The following is an 18,244-nucleotide window of genomic DNA, read 5'->3' as shown; positions in this document are numbered from 1 at the left end:
AGGTTTGGGTAAAATAAACCCATAAGAAAAAAAAAAAGCAAAATGCTAAGTTAACATAATTCAACACAGAATTGTTTGATTTAAAACTGAAAGCCAGATTTATCTTTTATATTTTTTGGAAATAAGTCTATAGGGGCTTGTGCTGTGGCACAGCAGATAAGCTGCCACCTGCAGCACCAGCATCCAGTGAGTGGCTGCTCCACTTCTGATCCAGCTCCTTGCTAATGTGCCTGGGAAAGCTGTGGAAGATGGCCCAAGTCCCTAGGCCCCTGCCATCCATGTGGGAGACCCAGAAGAAGCTCCTGGCTAGCTTTGGCCATTGCAGCCATTTGGGGAGTGAACCAGTGGATGGAGCATCTCTCTCTCTCCTCTCTGTAATTCTAACTTTCAAATAAATTAAAAATATTAAAAAAGAAAAAATATATTTTTAAAAAGTATATATATAATTTATGGGTTATTAAAACAGAAGTTTATATTTTATATTTTAATCTTAATTTCTACCTATCAGATGTAAAAAAATACAAACATATAGTACTAGTCAAAGCTGTCAAGAGTTAGTTTATACTTTACTAATTTGACAAAGCAATCTGTGACATTTAACAAGCCAATACATGAAAATTCAACTTTTTATCAGATACATGCACCTAAACATATCTCAGAAATTTTAATCCAATGTAAATGTCTAAAAGTTATTATAGTCGACCAGTAATTTATCTTCAATTATCTGGTTAACTCATCAGAAAGCATTTCAGAATCACAAGCAATCATTTTTTAAAAAAATGATACTTCACTTCCAAGTAAACTAGTAATAGCTATGAATTGGATAAAAATTCAAGAAATAAAACGTTTCTCTTGTGTATATATTAAGGTAATTCTAAATGTCAATGACACACTTAAAATACACTTTTTAAACCTATGTTAACTGTAAAGATATTAGGCAATTCCAATATTAATTGTGAAAATAATACTGTTATATATCGAGAAATTCGAGTTGAAAAATACAATTATTTCCACGGCAGATTTTTCCCAACAAATATTTGTAGTGCTACTATATATGCCAGGTATTGGTTTAGGTTCCTTGAACTGATCTATATCCAAAGGAGACACACTGTAAGCATCACAGGTAAACTGTTTAGTGTATTACAAGGTAGTAAGCAATATGCAGGAGAAGGACACCACAGTAAAAGATGAGTAGCTCTGGAGTACAGGGTATAAAGATGGCAATCTTAAATAGGTGGTCACAGTAGAAGCCACTGAGAAGATCACTTTTGTAAAGATTTGAAGAAGGCTAAGTAGCGATCTAGAGAAACAATGTTAGACCAGATAAACAACTAAAGCAAAGCTCTCAAGTGGGAATGTGTCTGGAATGAGCTGAAGAAACATCAATATGGCCAGTATGACTGGACAAGGAATTTTGCTATATGGATTATCTACAGCGCACATATTACACACAAAACTTTATACTTAAACAGGTATTCTCATATTCACTCATTACATTAGCATTTTATTAACAAGAAATATCAATCAGCCTACATGAACACTGATACATTTCCTTCCTCACAGCACTTTGCCCATATGTAGGCAATCCTTATATAACATTTTTGAGATTTAAAACTCAACAATTTGAAATGAAAATTTAGAAACTGATAAAAATCCACAAACTTATTTTTTGACATTTTTTCAAACCACTGTTTTAATTTTTAACCATATTTCAGAGATAACCAGAAGACACCAGGACATTAGTTTCAGGACTTTGTTTTATTTCAGCCTTTGATACTACAATCAGTGAAAAACTGGTATCTTATAACCTCGTGATTATATTGTTTATCTGGTCCCTTTAGCACACACTTGCATTCTGACTTATGCATTTAACCAAAACAGAGGGGAAATTTTCAATAAGCTTCATTGACAAAATTCACATAACAAATGAGCAATTGCTCTGTGTAGAATTGCCAATTTGGAAACTGTATGCTATCTGATGAGCAAGACAATAACAATGTGGTTCCCTTAGGACTGGCATTTAGTAGATTTTATTCATGATGAAAATATCTCAGAATCAAACTGCTTGGTGCAAGCTACTCAAGTTTTATGTAATATAGAAAATAGCCATTTTTTTCCTTAGAAAAGGCTTGTTGTTACTCTCAAAAAATGAAGCTTATACCAACTCATGTCCCATTTACCTCAAACTACATGAACACCATTAAAGAGACAATGGTTTTAACAGCTTCTTAACTCTACTAGTTTCTTAAGACTGAAATCCAAAGTAAAAAATGAATGAAAATTTGGCTGGTTGTTTGGCACAGCCATTAAATAAATCACTACTTGGAATGCCTGCATCCTGTAATAGTGCCTGGGTAAAAGTCTTGGCTCTGCTTTTGATTCCAGCTTCCTGATCATGTTCGCCCCTGGAGGCACCAGGTACTTGGGCTGAAATACTTAGAGCTCTGTCACCCATGGGGAAGGTCTGGATTGAGTTCCCAGCTTTTGGCTTTGGCCTGGTTCAGCTCTGGTTGGTGTGAACATTTAGGAGTGAATCAGCAGGCAAGATCTTTTGTCCTCATGCTCTGCTTTTCAAATAAAAATAAATTCCAGCTAACCTCTAAATTTTCACATGCATTTGAGTAACATTAATGGTACAAAACTATGAATGGTATCTCAAGGTTTTTCTAAAACAAAATTACATTGACTTCAGTCATTTTAAATGCAGATGTTCATGGGTTTACTCCAACTTTATTCCCTGTAACATTTTAGGTGCAATTCTAGATTTAACTATTGGCCATTAAACTAATATTTTCTAAGCTTAAAAAAAAATTTCATTAAATCTTAAATCGTCTGTTAAGATACTAGGAACCAACAGCAACAAATCAGGGTAACTCCTCAAAAAGAAACATGTTTTCTGTACCTTAAGGCCTCTGTACACGTAACATTTTGTTGGGGAGTCTGTCTACACCTACTTCAGACCTTTGTTTTCTCTATTGAAGCACCAATTATCCCTATGCTGAGGTGTCCACTAGTGTTCATAACATCTAACAGCTTCTGACACGTTCATTCAGTAGATATTGAGAAGTTAAAATTTTAGAAACAATTCAGGAAGACAATTTTCCCCTCCTTGCCTTGATTTATAAGGAACACCTCTGGCCACATAAAAACCTATGAAAATAAACAAATATAGTGGAGCCTACAAAAGTACCAGATGATCTTTTTGAAATTCAGTCCTTTTGGGGCCGGCGCTGTGGCACACTTGGTTAATCCTCTGCCTGCGGTGCCAGCAGTCCAGCTCTGTGCTGTGGCCGGGGAAGGCAGTGGAGGATGGCCCAAGTGCTTGGGCCCTGCACCCGCATGGGAGACCAGGAGGAAGCACCTGGCTCCTGGCTTTGGATCGGCGTAGCTCCAGCCATAGCGGCCATTTGAGGGCTGAACCAATGGAAGGAAGACCTTTCTGTCTCTTTCTCTCACTGTCTAACTCTGTCAAATAAATTAAAAAAGAATTTAATAAAAAATTCAGTCATTTTACTAGTGGAAAATAAAGTAACACTTTGGGCAATTCTATGTCAATATATGCAGGCAAATACAACAGATCTTTTTAAGTTTCATTCCACTGAAACTCTATCACTTTAGGGAGCTGTTAAGGACTAATCCTTCAAATATAAAATCGTTGCTGGGTTTCTGAAGTTTCTCAGGTTTTAGTCTTATATTTTTAGTCTCCTAAAAGTTACAAACTATAGTTTATAAACTTTTGTTCCTACCTATAAATTCTTATAATAAGCATCACTAAATACATTAAAGTAAAATCCAAGAGTTCTTTCATTGTGGAACTCTTAGAATTTCAAATTATGTTTTAAAGGCATATAATACAAATTTTGATATAACATAATGGTTTACTTAAAATCAGTTGAGCAGTTTCAGGCAGCTGCATGAAGATAACTCAGTTTTCACTGACATACACACCCTGAAGATATACTCAAAAAGTTTATCTTGAGTCTCCTAAGACTGACAAATAAATTACATACTGGAAATGTAAATGTTTCAATAAATATGATTTCCCATTAGCAGTCAAGATACTTGTTCATATTTTTAAATAGCTAGATGTTCTGTCCCTGACTTCATCATTTCCAATGAAGTTTTTAAAAATTCTAAATGACCTTCTTTCTAAGTCATATCACAAAGAGTAAATAGTCTATCCTATCATAAAATTGATTTTAAAGACTTCTATACTTTAGATAGTATAAAGTATGAAGACATCCATTTGATAAACAGGCATACAGATTCTTAACATTGGCCTTGATTTAAAATAAGATAGCAAAAATGGTAATAAAATTGTTCTCACAGTAAAGAATGTGTTCTTATAAATGTCTTAAAGTGCAGACTTGCTTCTTTTATATGTAACACCTATTTGAAATTAGACCCAAGTACATAGACAAACATATATATATATATTTATGAATGAGGTACACACAAAATAGCAACTAGAATTTTAGAATATTAAAAACTTTAGACTGCAAGGAAGTTACTGTACTTTGCCATCTTCTAAAAGGTTTGTTGAAGATTCAATTAAAGTGACTTTATGTAGTTGTCCAGTAGCTACAAATTTTTTTCAAATGCTATGCCAGAAATCTGATACACTCAAAACTAAGAGAACTAAGAATGCAAGAAACTACTGAGCAATGAAAAAGAGGCTTCAGTTATAAACCTGTTGGGGCCAGTACTGTGGCTTAGCAGGTTAAACTGCTGCCTGCAGTGCTGGCATCCCATATGGACACCAGTTCGAGATCCGGCTGCTCCACTTCTGATCCAGCTCTCTGCTATGGCCTAGGAAAGCAGTAAAAAATGGCCCAAGTCCTTAGGCCCCTGGCTCCTGGCTTCGGATTGGCGCAGCTCCAGCCATTGCGGCCAATTGGGGAGTGAACCAGTGGATGGAAGACCTCTCTCTCTCTCTGCCTCTCCTACTATCTCAGTGTAACTTTATCAAATAAATAAATAAATCTTTTTGTAAAAATACGCCTACTATATAGCTACTTCCACAACTATATTGTAGGTATCTCATAGTGGCTAGTTATGAGCAGCCTAGATCAAAGAATTAGCATTAAGTGGGCATAAGCTCTCAAATTTCCCACTTACCTCTCAGTTGTTTAAATTTAATTTTGGTAATTTAGGAAAGCTAGTTAACTCCTCCAAATATCAGAAAAACTGAACATTTAAAAAAGGGTTATACATACAAAAACAGTAAATTGTATTTAATCAGATAATCCAGTGTTATCAGAAGAGCAAAATACTGAACCTAGGTGGCTAATTCATGATCCACTTTCTCATCGTTTCTAAAGTCAATCAGATTTCTAAAAGACATGTAAATTCTAGGAAATAATTTCCATTTCACAAACTAAGTAGGTCAAAAGATAATTTCCTTTCTGTAACCCACAGCAGTTCTTTTCAAAATTTGCTTTTATAGAATCTAATAAGGGACCTATTTTTAAAGTTTTCTTCCTCATGATTTTTGAGAATTGATAGCACAGATTGAATGATTTTATAGATAAATTTACTGTGATCAAAACCCAATAAAATCCTATAGATCATCTGTCTTAACTACACTCAGTAGTAACTTAAGGAAAAAAAAAACAACTTAGGGAGGGGAATCTAGTACTTTCTAAGGGTTTTCAAACGTAAGTAACATGATTTAACACTGCACCAGAGTACCAATCTACTCTTAACCATAAACAACCGGAAAACACTAATTTCACGGGAAAATATCACTGGTTTAGATAAGAATCATTAGGTTCAACATAGGATAGCCAGTGGTTTGATGGAAATTGGCTATTTCGAGTCTTAAAAATATATCCTACTTTTCCTACTAATCACAAAAAAATTATATAGTGGAGAAACTGCTAAACTAGTCAGTCATCGAACCTGCCATCACCTTTAAGAGGGAAATTAATATCACTCTCTTTCTGGATAAGGCAAATTAATAACACAGAACCATTTTTGAAGCTTTTCAGTTAAAATATATAACCTAATGAGGAAGCAGCAAACATTTAAAGACTAACTGTTCCACATCAAAGCAAGCTGAAGAATGACAATTTTATACATACATATATATATATATATATAATGATCATGGATTAGATACTGATTCAGAAGTAATTGGCAATAAAGGGCTTTACTACAATGAAAGTAAAACAAAAGGCTACAGAAAAAGTATGCTACTTATGATGTATTTCTGAATTTGTTAACTGTGGTTATGTCTAAGAATATCTTTATTAGGAAACACATCAAAGTCCATGATGTATGCAATCCAATCAATTGCCTTCAGAAAAAGACTGATGAAGCATGTCAAAATGATAAAGCCAGCATCCCATATAGACCTGGGAAAGCAGCTTAAGATTGCCCAATTGCTTGGGTTCTGCACTCACATGGCAGACCTGGAAGAAGCTCTTGGCTCCTGACTTTGGCTTGGCCCCACCCTGGACTTTGAGGTCTTGAGGAGTGAACCAGAGGATGGAAGTTCTCTCTGTCTCTCCCTGTATCTGTAACTCTTTCAAAAAGTAAATATTTATAAAAATGATAAAAACTAGTATCATGTATAAATGAAGTTATTTACAGTATTCCTTCACTTTTAGAAGTTAAAAAATTCCGTAAGAGTTCAAAATGCTTGATTAAAAAGTGCTCGAATTAAAAAAGGTCAGTTTGCAATCACCAAAAGTTATTACCTGCTATTCAACCCATAACACAACAGATGTGATCTGGTATCTGGAGTTTGTAACTTTAATATAAATACTGACAATGCACATAACAAATTTTCAAAGGTTTTTCGCACCTAATATATCCCAACTGAGAACCACAAAACCTTCAAAAATTCTAACTGCAAAACAGACAAAACTAATAAAGAAAATCATCAATGAGAGAACTAAATTAATTATACAAGTAGAGGGGAAGTTATCTTACTGACTTTTTTTTGCTTCAAAGTACTTTCAGTTCCTTTCTACAACACTGCACTTGATAGTTATGGCAGCAATTAACAATAAAACTTAGAAAACTTTCTAAATACCATAGTGCTTAGGATGTAGTATCTGGAAAAACCATCCTAAAAATATCATTTATTAGTAATCATGTCTTATTTTTAAACTTTCAGAAGCCATTATGGAAATACTCAAATGTTTTTCAATAGGTGAAATGATTGTGAAACAAAACCTTTCTTCTTAGTGAAAATTTGAGTAATGAATTAAAACCTAGTATACTTTAGACCTACCTAATTCTTTGTGTTAACACTCCATTCCACACTCCTCAAAGAATGAGAACTTCCAAGGTTGAGATTCTAGTAATACTTCAATAAAAAACTGCAAATACATCAGACATGACTTTCTTAAAATTTTCTAGAAGGTACAAGTTCACTAACACAATAAGCTGCAGTTAATTCTTTAACACAGTCCCCTGCTCACTAATACTTTCACAATACTTGGGACCTCTCAAGAGATCGTCTGACTCAATGTTTAACATTCATCCAATTTTTAGAGTATGGAGTAAGAAAAAAAAAATTTTTTTTAAGATTTATTACTTATTTGAAAGGCAGAGATAGAGACAGAGGCAGAGAGAGAGGTCTTCCATCTGCTGCTTTACTCCCCAAATGGTTGCCAATAGCCAGAGCTGGGCTGATCCGAAGCCAGGAGCCAGGAGCTTCTTCTAGGTCTCCCACGCGGGTGCAGGGGCCCAAGCACTGGGCCATCTTCTACTGCTTTCCAAGGCCACAGCAGATGGTTGGATGGGAAATGGAACAACAGCCTGGAGTTGAATTAGCACCAATACAGGATGCTGGCGCTACAGGTCTGGGCTTTAACCTGCTGTGTGTGCTGGCCCCTGGAAATCTGGTTTGAAACCTAAGAATATGACAACTCTAACCCTAACTATGGATTTTTTTTTTTTTTTGACAGAGTTAGAGAAACAGAAAGTTCTTCTTTCCATTGGTTTACCCCCCAAATAGCCACTACAGCAGGAGCTATGCCCATCTGAAGCCAGGAGCCAGGTGCTTCCTCCTGGTCTTCCATGTGGGTGCAGGCGCCCAAGCACTTGGACCATCCTCCACTGCCTTCCCCGGCCACAGCAGAGAGCTGGACTGGAAGAGGAGCAACCGGGACTAGAACCCGGCACCCATATAGGATTCCAGTGCCGTAGGCGGAGGATTAACTAAGTGAGCCACGCGCCGGCTCCCTGGATCTAAGAAATAGTAACCACGATATTATCAATCACAGCAGATACCTTCAAGTTTATTATTTTGATAAAGTATAAAGAACAAGCTAGGAAACGGACATATTGCCAGGCTGTGTTGCAGCAGCTTAAGCCCAGTGCCAGCATCCCATATGGGTGTTGGTTAGAGTTCCAACTGCTCCACTTCTGATCCAGCTCCCTGCTAATACACCTGTGGGAAAGCAGCCAAAGATGGCTCTAATGCCTGGGCCCAGCACCCACATGGGATACCCAGAAGCAGCTTCTGTCACCTGGCTTTGGCCTGGCACAGCCCTGCTGTTGCAGCTACTTGGAGAGTGAGACAGTGGATGGAAGCTCTCTCTCTGCAACTTTACCTTTCAAATAAATAAATCTTAACAACAAACACCCCCCCCCACCCCAATGTCCACTTCAACTTTAAATATGTTATGTTTACAACACTGAGTTTGGTGGATGAAAAAAAAACAGTCAGGAAATGACCAAAACATTTTTGTTCAAATCCAGTACAAAAAGCTGCAGAAATTATCACTGCAAAAAAAGACCATTTTCCACATACAAATCTTTAGATTAAGGTATTATTTACAGCAATGTCATTGGTATCAGAAGTGAAATTTATTTAAAAACTGGTGCAATTAAACATGTCCCATCACACAAAATTTACATTTTAGAAATACTACAAATGGCTAGATCTTATTTGGTATCTGTAACCTTACATTTTAATGTATTATTCCCAAACTACAGTCCAATCCTGTCTTTGATATAATCTCTTTTTATCATTTAACCTATTATGCCCCATTATCCATTATAAAGTATACCTATAAAGCCTTAAGTTGAACAACAAGTATACATACCACTTAATGACAGCTTTGAAATACATCTATGCTGTTGAAGTATTTGCAGAATTGAGAATTTAATGGGATTTAATGGGTTAGTATTTCCAAATAAATGTTCTCTGGCACACAATAGTGAAACTTACCACATTATGCGTCCCTGAACCATAGAAAAGCAGAGCTGGGTTTCTCATGTATTCAAAGTATGCACAATTTGTTTAAATTGTTGAAAATTCTGATATTTGGAAGGGAAAAATCTAAACTTCAACCCATTACACCACTATACTAACTTTTTGTTTTCTGCTACAAGGCTGCTAAGAGCCGCAGGTTAAAAGGTTAAGCCTTCGCCTACAGTATCATCATACCATATGGGTACCAGTTCGAGTCCTGCTTGCTTTACTTCGATCCAGCTCTCAGCTAATGTGCATGGGAAAGCAGTGGAAGATAGCCAAAGCACTTGCACCCAAGTAGGAGACCTGGAAGAAGCTCCTGGCTCTTGGCTTTGGCCTGGCCCAGCCCCAGCCATTGCAGCCATTTGGAGAGTGAACAAGTGGATGGAAGGTCTCTGTCCTTGTATTTCTGCCTTTCAAATAAATTAATCTTTTTAAAATCTAGTAAAAGTTTACAAAGAAATCATTTACAAGTCAATAAATTGTATTAGTCACATTTAAAGGTGCTGCTTTTGATAGCTGTTACTGGTGGTATTTTTAGACATTTTCATTTCTTAGTATTGCCTTGAACAAGACTCAAAAAGAACTATTTCAAAGTTGATACACCAAACAAAATAAAAATGAACAAATTAGGAAATATTTGAGCTTTTGCCTTTTATTTTTCTTAAGGGCAGATCAATTGCCACATTATTCCCCTAAACTCAGATTAGAACTCAAACTTTCAGACATCCCAAAAGGTTTTGTGTATTAATTTCCAAATATGTATGTTTCTATTTCTGTAATATGATAAAGATCTTAAGTATACTAATTCTTATTCTGTTCATGGCTGCTATGTGGGAACCTATCTTTAACATCTTGAGATAGTGATGGTAGGGTGGTAATAAAATTAATCCTTGTGGATCTTAATGACTACAGAGCCCATTATCTTTTCAAAACTAAGTATTAATGTGTAAAGTTTAAAAAAAAAAAAAAAACACAGCTGACCTGAACTTAGAACAGTGATTACCAAAGGCTGGGAAGGGTGTGGGGGAAAGGCCAGAGAGGTGGGATAACAGGTACCAAAACAGTAAAAACTAACAAGTGCAGGGGCTGCCGCCTGCAGCGCCAGCATCCCATATGGACACCGGTTTGAGTCCTGGCTGTTCCACACCCGATCCAGTTCTCTGCTATGGCCTGGGAACGCAGTGGAAGATGGCCCAAGTCCTTGGGCTCCTGCACTCATGTGGGAGACCCAGAAGAACCTCCTGGTTCCTGGCTTTGGATCAGCGCCGCTCCGGATGTTGTGGCCAATTGGGGATTGAACCAGTGGATGTTAGACCTCTCTCTCTGTCTCTCCTTCTCTCTCTGTGTAACTCTTTTAAATAAATAAATAAATATTCAAAAAAATAAATAACAAGTGTTAGTGTTCCTTAAAACAATAAGGTGACTAAGGTTCACAATAATGTATTATATACTGTATAAAGAACTAAGAGAGGGGAGTTGGCAGGGTTCAAGAACCAAGAAAAAAAATGGAAAAATTGCCTATTTTGTTTGATTTACCCTGTGTGAAATACTACTCTGTATCCCATGAAAAATACAAGTATTGCATGCTAATATTTTTAAATAATGTGAAAAGTAGATACTATATATTATGTATTGCTATTACATTATATACAAGGAATTTAGGCTAAAACATTACTGTCTGTGGAAAATTCAAACTACATGATGATAGTCTTTAATTTCATAATGTACTGTTTATCATAAACCTAATCTAGAGATGACCCATCCCAGAATGTGTTTTCAGAATATATCACAGGTTTCATTACACAAAAGAACAAATATAAAGTCAAGTTCAAAATTATTTGCAGAAGAAATACAATGATTGTATCTTTAATGTTTCCAGATTTGTGATTATAGTTTTGCTTTCTAAAAACGGAAGGATACAAAAGCAATCGGATTGTCCAGCAGAGTACTTTGCTTGAAAATAAATGGCTATATTTCACAATAAATTACCAAGATATAAAGATTAGAAAACCAAAGATTTTATTAAGGAAATTTTGTTATTTAAGTGATTATGTCCCCTTGCAAACAGTTTTAGTATGAAATGCCTTGAGTGAAGAAAAAAGGCCCCAAGGGGAGAAGGTATATAGATTATGTTAGAAGTGACAACACCAAAACATCTTTGCTATAAAAAGGGACAGAGAAAAAAAACTGGAGTAAGATACTTGAATACAAGCTAAAAGTTTCCTACTTAACAGTGAACGTGTAAATATTTTCTTTGCTTATCAAATAGTACTATAGTTATCTGAAGTACTCTGAGATAGCTGAACGGTTGTGTTGACAAGTACTTCCTGTTTATCTCTACTCTACATTTAGGTATGCATTCAAGAACTTGTAGCACACTGAGATCTAGAGAAATATCTGAATAATCACACAGACATGGACCAACATTTATTACGAACAGGAAAAGTGCAGATCAATAAGAAAAGAGTACAGATTTTTTTAAAGGCTGCAAGTTGAAGTATAAAAATCATAACCTATATAAAATATATTATGTAATAATTTTATCTGCATTGTAAAATCACATTGTTCAATATACACACAACATAGTAATACAGTAAGTTTAACTGCTAGATAAAGGCATTAAAACAGTATCAACAGTGAATAAGTTTATTTCAATTTAAGTCACTCATGTTCCATCATGGAATTTCACTTCCATTTCCCAAGAAGAAAATTTATTTTTTTAACTTCTTTTTCCCAAGAAGATAGATCATTTTTAAAAATTGAAATGTAAATTTCACAACCTAGTACTTACAAGGAAAAGATAAATCAAGTATATGAAAAAGAATTTTTAAATAAAAGCAATCAATCCACTATATACTTTTATTAAAGGATTACAACTTTCACAAACAGCAAGATACATTGTTGCTATTACCAGCAGTATTACTTTCTTCGTTTCTTTCAGCTACCAATAAAGAACATCCTTCAGTGGAAAATTTCCTATGAATGTGGATTAACTCAATATAAGTAACATCTAACAGAATATAATGTAGCTGGTGATGTTACACTGATTAATTACATGAAAAGCTACAGAAACCACAGAAGAGGGAGATTTAAAAGATGAAAAAGTTGTATAGGTTTTCTCAATTTTGTGATAGTGACCATGTGATCACTATAAAAAGCATTAAAAAAAAAAAAAGCACTGAGGCACTGGTGGGGTAATCCCCTTAAGTCTTAAGTTGTTGAAGTCTTAACTTCAAAAATATACTTATTTGCATTGTAGGAATCTACAAAGAATTAAAGAGTGGAAGATTACTGTTTCCTTAAGACCAAGAAGCAGCAAAAGTAGCTTCATACCACAGTTTACACCATAGCTTTGTATCATATTTAAGCTCTGTACTTGAAAATTATATCACTTTCAAGAAGTTTACTCTTATGATGATATTAAATTATGTGAAACAGTGGTTTTAGAATCCAAGAGTAAAGCAATACATTTCAGGGACTTGAGACAAAACGTGATCTCCTACAATATACCCAAGTAATTTGACCTAAATTTAGAAATTATGTACTTATTTTCTAAATATATAGAAATTGGTTCTAAAAGCCTGTTCATTAGTTATCAAGAGAATTTTACTTTCAACAATTTCTATAGTGTAACAAAACAAAAAAGCAAATTAAGGATGCCATTAAAATCCAAAACGTCACATAGGTAGACAGGTACTCTCTTTGGCATGAGAAAGACTGATGTACCATTAACTTCTTTTTCAAAGTTATGCAGAATCTTCAAAAAGTTCATGGAAAATATGCATGATTTTAAAAACTGCATGGATCAACATTTTTTTACATGAAAACCAATTATTTAGTTACACTTTTCCACAAATTTTCTGAAGTGTCTTCATATTTATAATATGCTCTCATTTTAAATGAATGGTTCAGGCCAAAGTTAAAAAAAAATTCTAAAAACCACTTTATTCTTGTTACTTTGTACTAAAGCAGGAATTACCAGAAATGTCTCGGGGAAGTAAATTGCCTTTTGTTATTTACAATGTATGTGTTTTCTATTAGGAAAAAAATTAACTTATACAAACTGTTTTAGTTGAATATTAAAAAAAATTGAAAGATTTCAATTTTCCCACCATCAAGTACTGAGTTAACACCAAATGAATTAACAAAACTTTATTTTGAGAGTGCATACAGGATGTTAAGGAAACACTGTTAGTATTACTTTCAATGAAAAGACATTCTTATTATCACTTCCGTTTCTTAAAATGTATTAAGTAGGTTATGTGTCTTCTCCAGAAATATTAAAGGCCACACTGAGTGATATGATCAAAGAAAGCTTTAACGTCTCATATTCTACGAAAGTATAAAATGTGAAAATAAAGAGCAAATCAAGAAAGAGAAAAACACAGATCAGGGATGTTTCTGAAAGCAGCATTCAATTTAATATCTGAAGTCCTCAAGCAGAAGTATGAAATTTTTATGTACACATTGTATTCCTTATCATTCTCAAAGATGTTTTATATAAACATATATTTGCATGTCTTTTGAACATACATTGATATTTCTGTGTGTTTGTGTGTATGTGTGTGTATGTGAGAGAGAGAGAGAGAGAGAGAGAGAGAGAAACACATGCAAACATTACCAATTAAATAAATTAGGTAACTGCTAGCAAGTCCACAATACTATAAGAAATGTGTCTGTTATTTATACAGCTTTCAGTCCCTTAGAATAATATGTTCTTTCTTCAAATTCTTTTTGAGAACAGTCTGTATCTTACAGCTAAGAAATGGAAGAAATCAACTCATTGTGTTTATAATTACAGATTAGAGTACTTGACAATTTCAGTTTAACACAATAAAATACATGGAGAAATTCTGGAGAAATAGAAATTTTAAAAACTTAGAAACTACTACTTCATTATACCAAAACCACCATGTATCATGTTCACTTCTGATGAATTTGAACTTAAGCTAGTATGTTTATAAAGTGAAACTAGAACGCAGATCAGGTGCAGGTGATCCAGGTTCCTTGCTTTACTGAGTAATAGGAAGCAGCACTGACTTCAGCATACTTCAGACAGGCCTCACCTGTTGAATGTCGTGCCAGTCTACTCTGGTGACTTAAATATATGAAGCACAGACATGATTCCAGGATAGGCAATGAAACCTCAAGGATACAGTCATGGGCTAAACTACCAGACTCCACAGAAGGTACAATCTCTCTCACACAAACACACAAACACACAGACCATATGCACAGCCACACACACAAAAACAACACACACAAAATGTTCCTGCTATTGTCCTGCTGTAAGTACACAAAATAAAACAATTTAAACTATAATACAAGTATACTGAGTACACTGTAGCCTCTATGTAAATCTGTTGTTGGCTCTAAGGCGATATCATATAGGTGACACTATGTTATGCTGAAGGCTTTTTAGTACTGCTGGTGACTACAGCCCTTTGAATAGGTCCAAAAAAGACCCACAATATGAAATTTTAGCTTTATGCAGAAATGTTAAGTTGAGGCTGCAGTGTACTTAATAATGTTGAGAATTTATATTATTAATTTAAATTAAAAAGGAATATACTGTGTATTATAAATACATAACAAAAAGCTGATGTTTTCAGTTTAAAGTGAATATTATTTCTCTCTCACCCATTCCATCCCATAAATTTATAATCTAAAAATGATCACTTGGTGCATACTATTATTGACGTATTAAAGATTTATTATTATTTTGCCTGAGAACTGCAGTCTAGAAAAATATCTTTCTTCTAATCATAATCAAGAGTGGGGTTCTTACTCTTTAAAATAAGCATGCCTGACTTCAAATTTCAACAGATATTAAGAAAAAAAAAAACCTATCACAGGGTAACCTGTTGCTAAGTAAGTTTGAGTCACATTATTCCTTTATAATGTAAACCTTACCTTACAAAATCTTTTCTTTAAATACTGAAGTGCTTTACACTGACAAACCATACATTTTCACAAAATTAAAATATTAAATTCTCTTAAAAAAATTTCATTTCAGCAAACATTCCAAATACCCTGAGACTAAGTTAACATTTCTGTATTTTCACATAATCCCATTCATATTAGTTTGTAAGTAGGAACAACAAAAAAAAATTAGTTCTAAATAAATGACACAGGAGGCAATAAATTGACACATGACAAGTAAATAAAAGGCTAAAGCACTCCAATACCATTGAAACTGTTTTAATGTTGTTGCAACTCCAAAATGCAACAATCATCAGCTTGCAAAAGACCCAAATTTCAAAAATGCATTTTAATTACTCCTTCATACCTATTTTACAAAAATAAAGGCAAGAGACATTTAAATCCTCCTTGTCTTACTTGTGCTATGTTCCTAATTTGCTTTCTATTACTACAGTGTATGCTGTAATCCCCATCAGATGCTATATAAGAAAAAATAAAATAAAATATTAACCTCTGCTTCAATGTACAGTTTCCAGAATCTGCCAGAACTGGGGAACTGGGCAACAAGGCGTTCATAAGTCTTCCGTGCTTTGTCTATAGGTTGATTCTAAAATTGAAAACCAATAATCAGCATTTACAATGTTAGGATTATGAAAATAGTATTTACTGTTGAACCAAGTAGTGTGATTGGACCCATAGAGAAGGAAATGTAATCCTATATCACTAAACCTGTGCCTCTCGAATGAGAATGCTCCAAGCATCAAGGTCATATGGATTCTCTTCTAATTTCTTTTCAGCTTTCTTCACCTTCTCTGGGACATACTCAGCTGCCTGGAGAAAAAAAAAATAACAAAATGAAGTTACTATTTAAAAAAAAAATCTAATGCCTATTTTAATTCAAGAACAGAAATATCAGTCCCTGGATGCAATGTCATAACACAAATAATATATGTATTCTACACTTTGTCAGCAAGATACTAGCATAAAAACAAAATCAAATGGCCACATACTTTTAATCCAAATAAAATTTTCACACTATGTACTATTTATCAGCAGTTCTCAAACATCTGGTCTCAGAAGTCCTTACACTCTTCTTAAGATTTATTTGAGAAGCAATTACAGAAAGGGAGAGACAAAGAGGTCTTCAATTCTCTGGTTCACTCTCCCAAATGGCCACAGCTGGGCCAATCAGAAGCCAGAAGCCAAGAACTCCTTCAGGGTCTCCCATGCGGGTGCAGGGGCTCAAGCACTTGGGCCATCTTCTACTGCTTTACCAGGCCATAGCAGAGAGCTGGTTCAGAAGAGGAGCAAGTGGGATATGAACTAATGCCCATATGGGATGTCAGTGTCACAGGTAGACATTTAGCCTACTATTGCACAGCGCTGGCCCCAAACCTTTTACACTCTTTAATAAATACTTTCTACATGTTAACATAAATAATAATGGCTTTTTAAAGAAATAACAAAAAAATTTGGTGAAAGGGGGCATCAACACAGCAGTTTAAGCCACCACCTCCAACACTGGCATCCCTCATGGGAATTGGTTTGTGTTCTGGCTGCTCCATTTATGATCCAACTCTGCTGATACACCTGGGAAAGCAGCAGGACAGTCAAGTGCTTGGGCTCCTGCACTCATGTGGAAGACCTGGAAAAAGCTCCTAGCTCATGGCTTCAGCCTGCCCCAGCTCTGGCCATTGCAGCCACTGGGGAATGAACCAGAGGGAAGATTTCTCCCTCTAATAGTTGACTTCAAGACTGCTAGATTTTCGTAAGTGCTCTTGCATTCAATCTGCTTGATGACATCTTACACAGATGCTGAAAAATTCCACTGTACATTTGAGTAAGGGGCCGTGCCATGATGAAGTGGGTTAACGCCCTGGCCTAAAGCACCGGCATCCCATATGGATGCCGGTTTGAGACCCAGCTGCTCCACTTCTGATCCAGCTCTCTGCTACGGCCTGCGAAAGCAGTGGAAGACGGCCCAAGTCCTTGGGCCCCTGCACCCTCATGGGAGACCCGGAAGAAGCTCCTGGCTCCTGGCTTCAGATCAGCACAGCTCTGGCCATTGTGGCCAATTGGGGAGTGAACCATCGGACAGAAGACCTCTCTTTCTGTCTCTGCCTCTTCTCTGTGTAACTCTTTCAAATAAATAAATAAATCTTTTTTTTTTTTTTTTTTTTTTTTTTGACAGGCAGAGTGGACAGTGAGAGAGACAGAGAGAAAGGTCTTCCTTTGCCGTTGGTTCACCCTCCAATGGCCGCCGCGGCCGGCGCGCTGCGGCCGGCGCACCGCGCTGATCCGATGGCAGGAGCCAGGAGCCAGGTGCTTTTCCTGGTCTCCCATGGGGTGCAGGGCCAAAGCACCTGGGCCATCCTCCACTGCACTCCCTGGCCACAGCAGAGGGCTGGCCTGGAAGAGGGGCAACCGGGACAGAATCCGGCGCCCCGACCGGGACTAGAACCCGGTGTGCCGGCGCCGCAAGGCGGAGGATTAGCCTAGTGAGCCGCGGCGCCGGCCTAAATAAATCTTAAAAAAAAAAAAAAAAGTGAAAAAGGGCAGCAGGCATTGTGGCGTAGAACATAAAACCATTGTCTGCAACACTGGCATCCCATATGGGAGCTGATTCAAATCCCAGTTGCTCCACTTCTGATGCAGCTCCCTGCTAATGTGCCTGGGAGAGAAGCAGAGGATGGCCCAGGTGTTTGGGTCCCTGCACTCACATGCGAAGACCTGGAGGAAGCTCCTGGCTTCATTGCAGCCATGTGAACCTGAAGTGGAAGATATTTGTCTAACTCTGCCTTTCAAAAAAATTTTCTTTAAAACAAAGTAAAAAAGGCAAATAATATCCACCATTAATTATGAAACAGTGTGAACTCACAGACCTTCTAAAAGTTTAGAAACCCCTAGAGTCCCCGGACTAACTTTGAGAAATGCTGCTGCTAGCACATTTATCCCAAGATACACATAAAAAAGCATGAAATGACATGAAAATTTTATTTTGATGCAAAAATCTGAAGTCATAATTCACAAACTGTATCTACAGCATAATAAAAACTATAAAAGAAATCAACAAGAGTTTTATACAAATTGTGTATACAACCTAATGAA

The 18,244-nt window shown here is 36.0% G+C and overlaps 2 protein-coding genes across 2 annotated transcripts in view; both read right to left on the bottom strand.

The window, feature by feature from the left end:
• CD59 (CD59 molecule (CD59 blood group)) overlaps positions 1-18,244 on the bottom strand; it is a 684,742-nt gene that overhangs the window by 88,039 nt on the left and 578,459 nt on the right. The window lies entirely within an intron of this gene.
• CSTF3 (cleavage stimulation factor subunit 3) overlaps positions 1-18,244 on the bottom strand; it is a gene marked incomplete in the record, with an annotated part of 87,551 nt that overhangs the window by 43,344 nt on the left and 25,963 nt on the right. The window contains 2 exon segments of the mRNA XM_070071771.1: positions 15,648-15,743; positions 15,866-15,967. Coding sequence (XP_069927872.1) covers positions 15,648-15,743; positions 15,866-15,967 — 198 coding nt within the window.

Source organism: Oryctolagus cuniculus, chromosome 1, assembly GCF_964237555.1.
Source record: "Oryctolagus cuniculus chromosome 1, mOryCun1.1, whole genome shotgun sequence".
Taxonomy (NCBI): domain Eukaryota; kingdom Metazoa; phylum Chordata; class Mammalia; order Lagomorpha; family Leporidae; genus Oryctolagus; species Oryctolagus cuniculus.
This window is presented reverse-complemented; position numbering and strand designations above follow the sequence as displayed.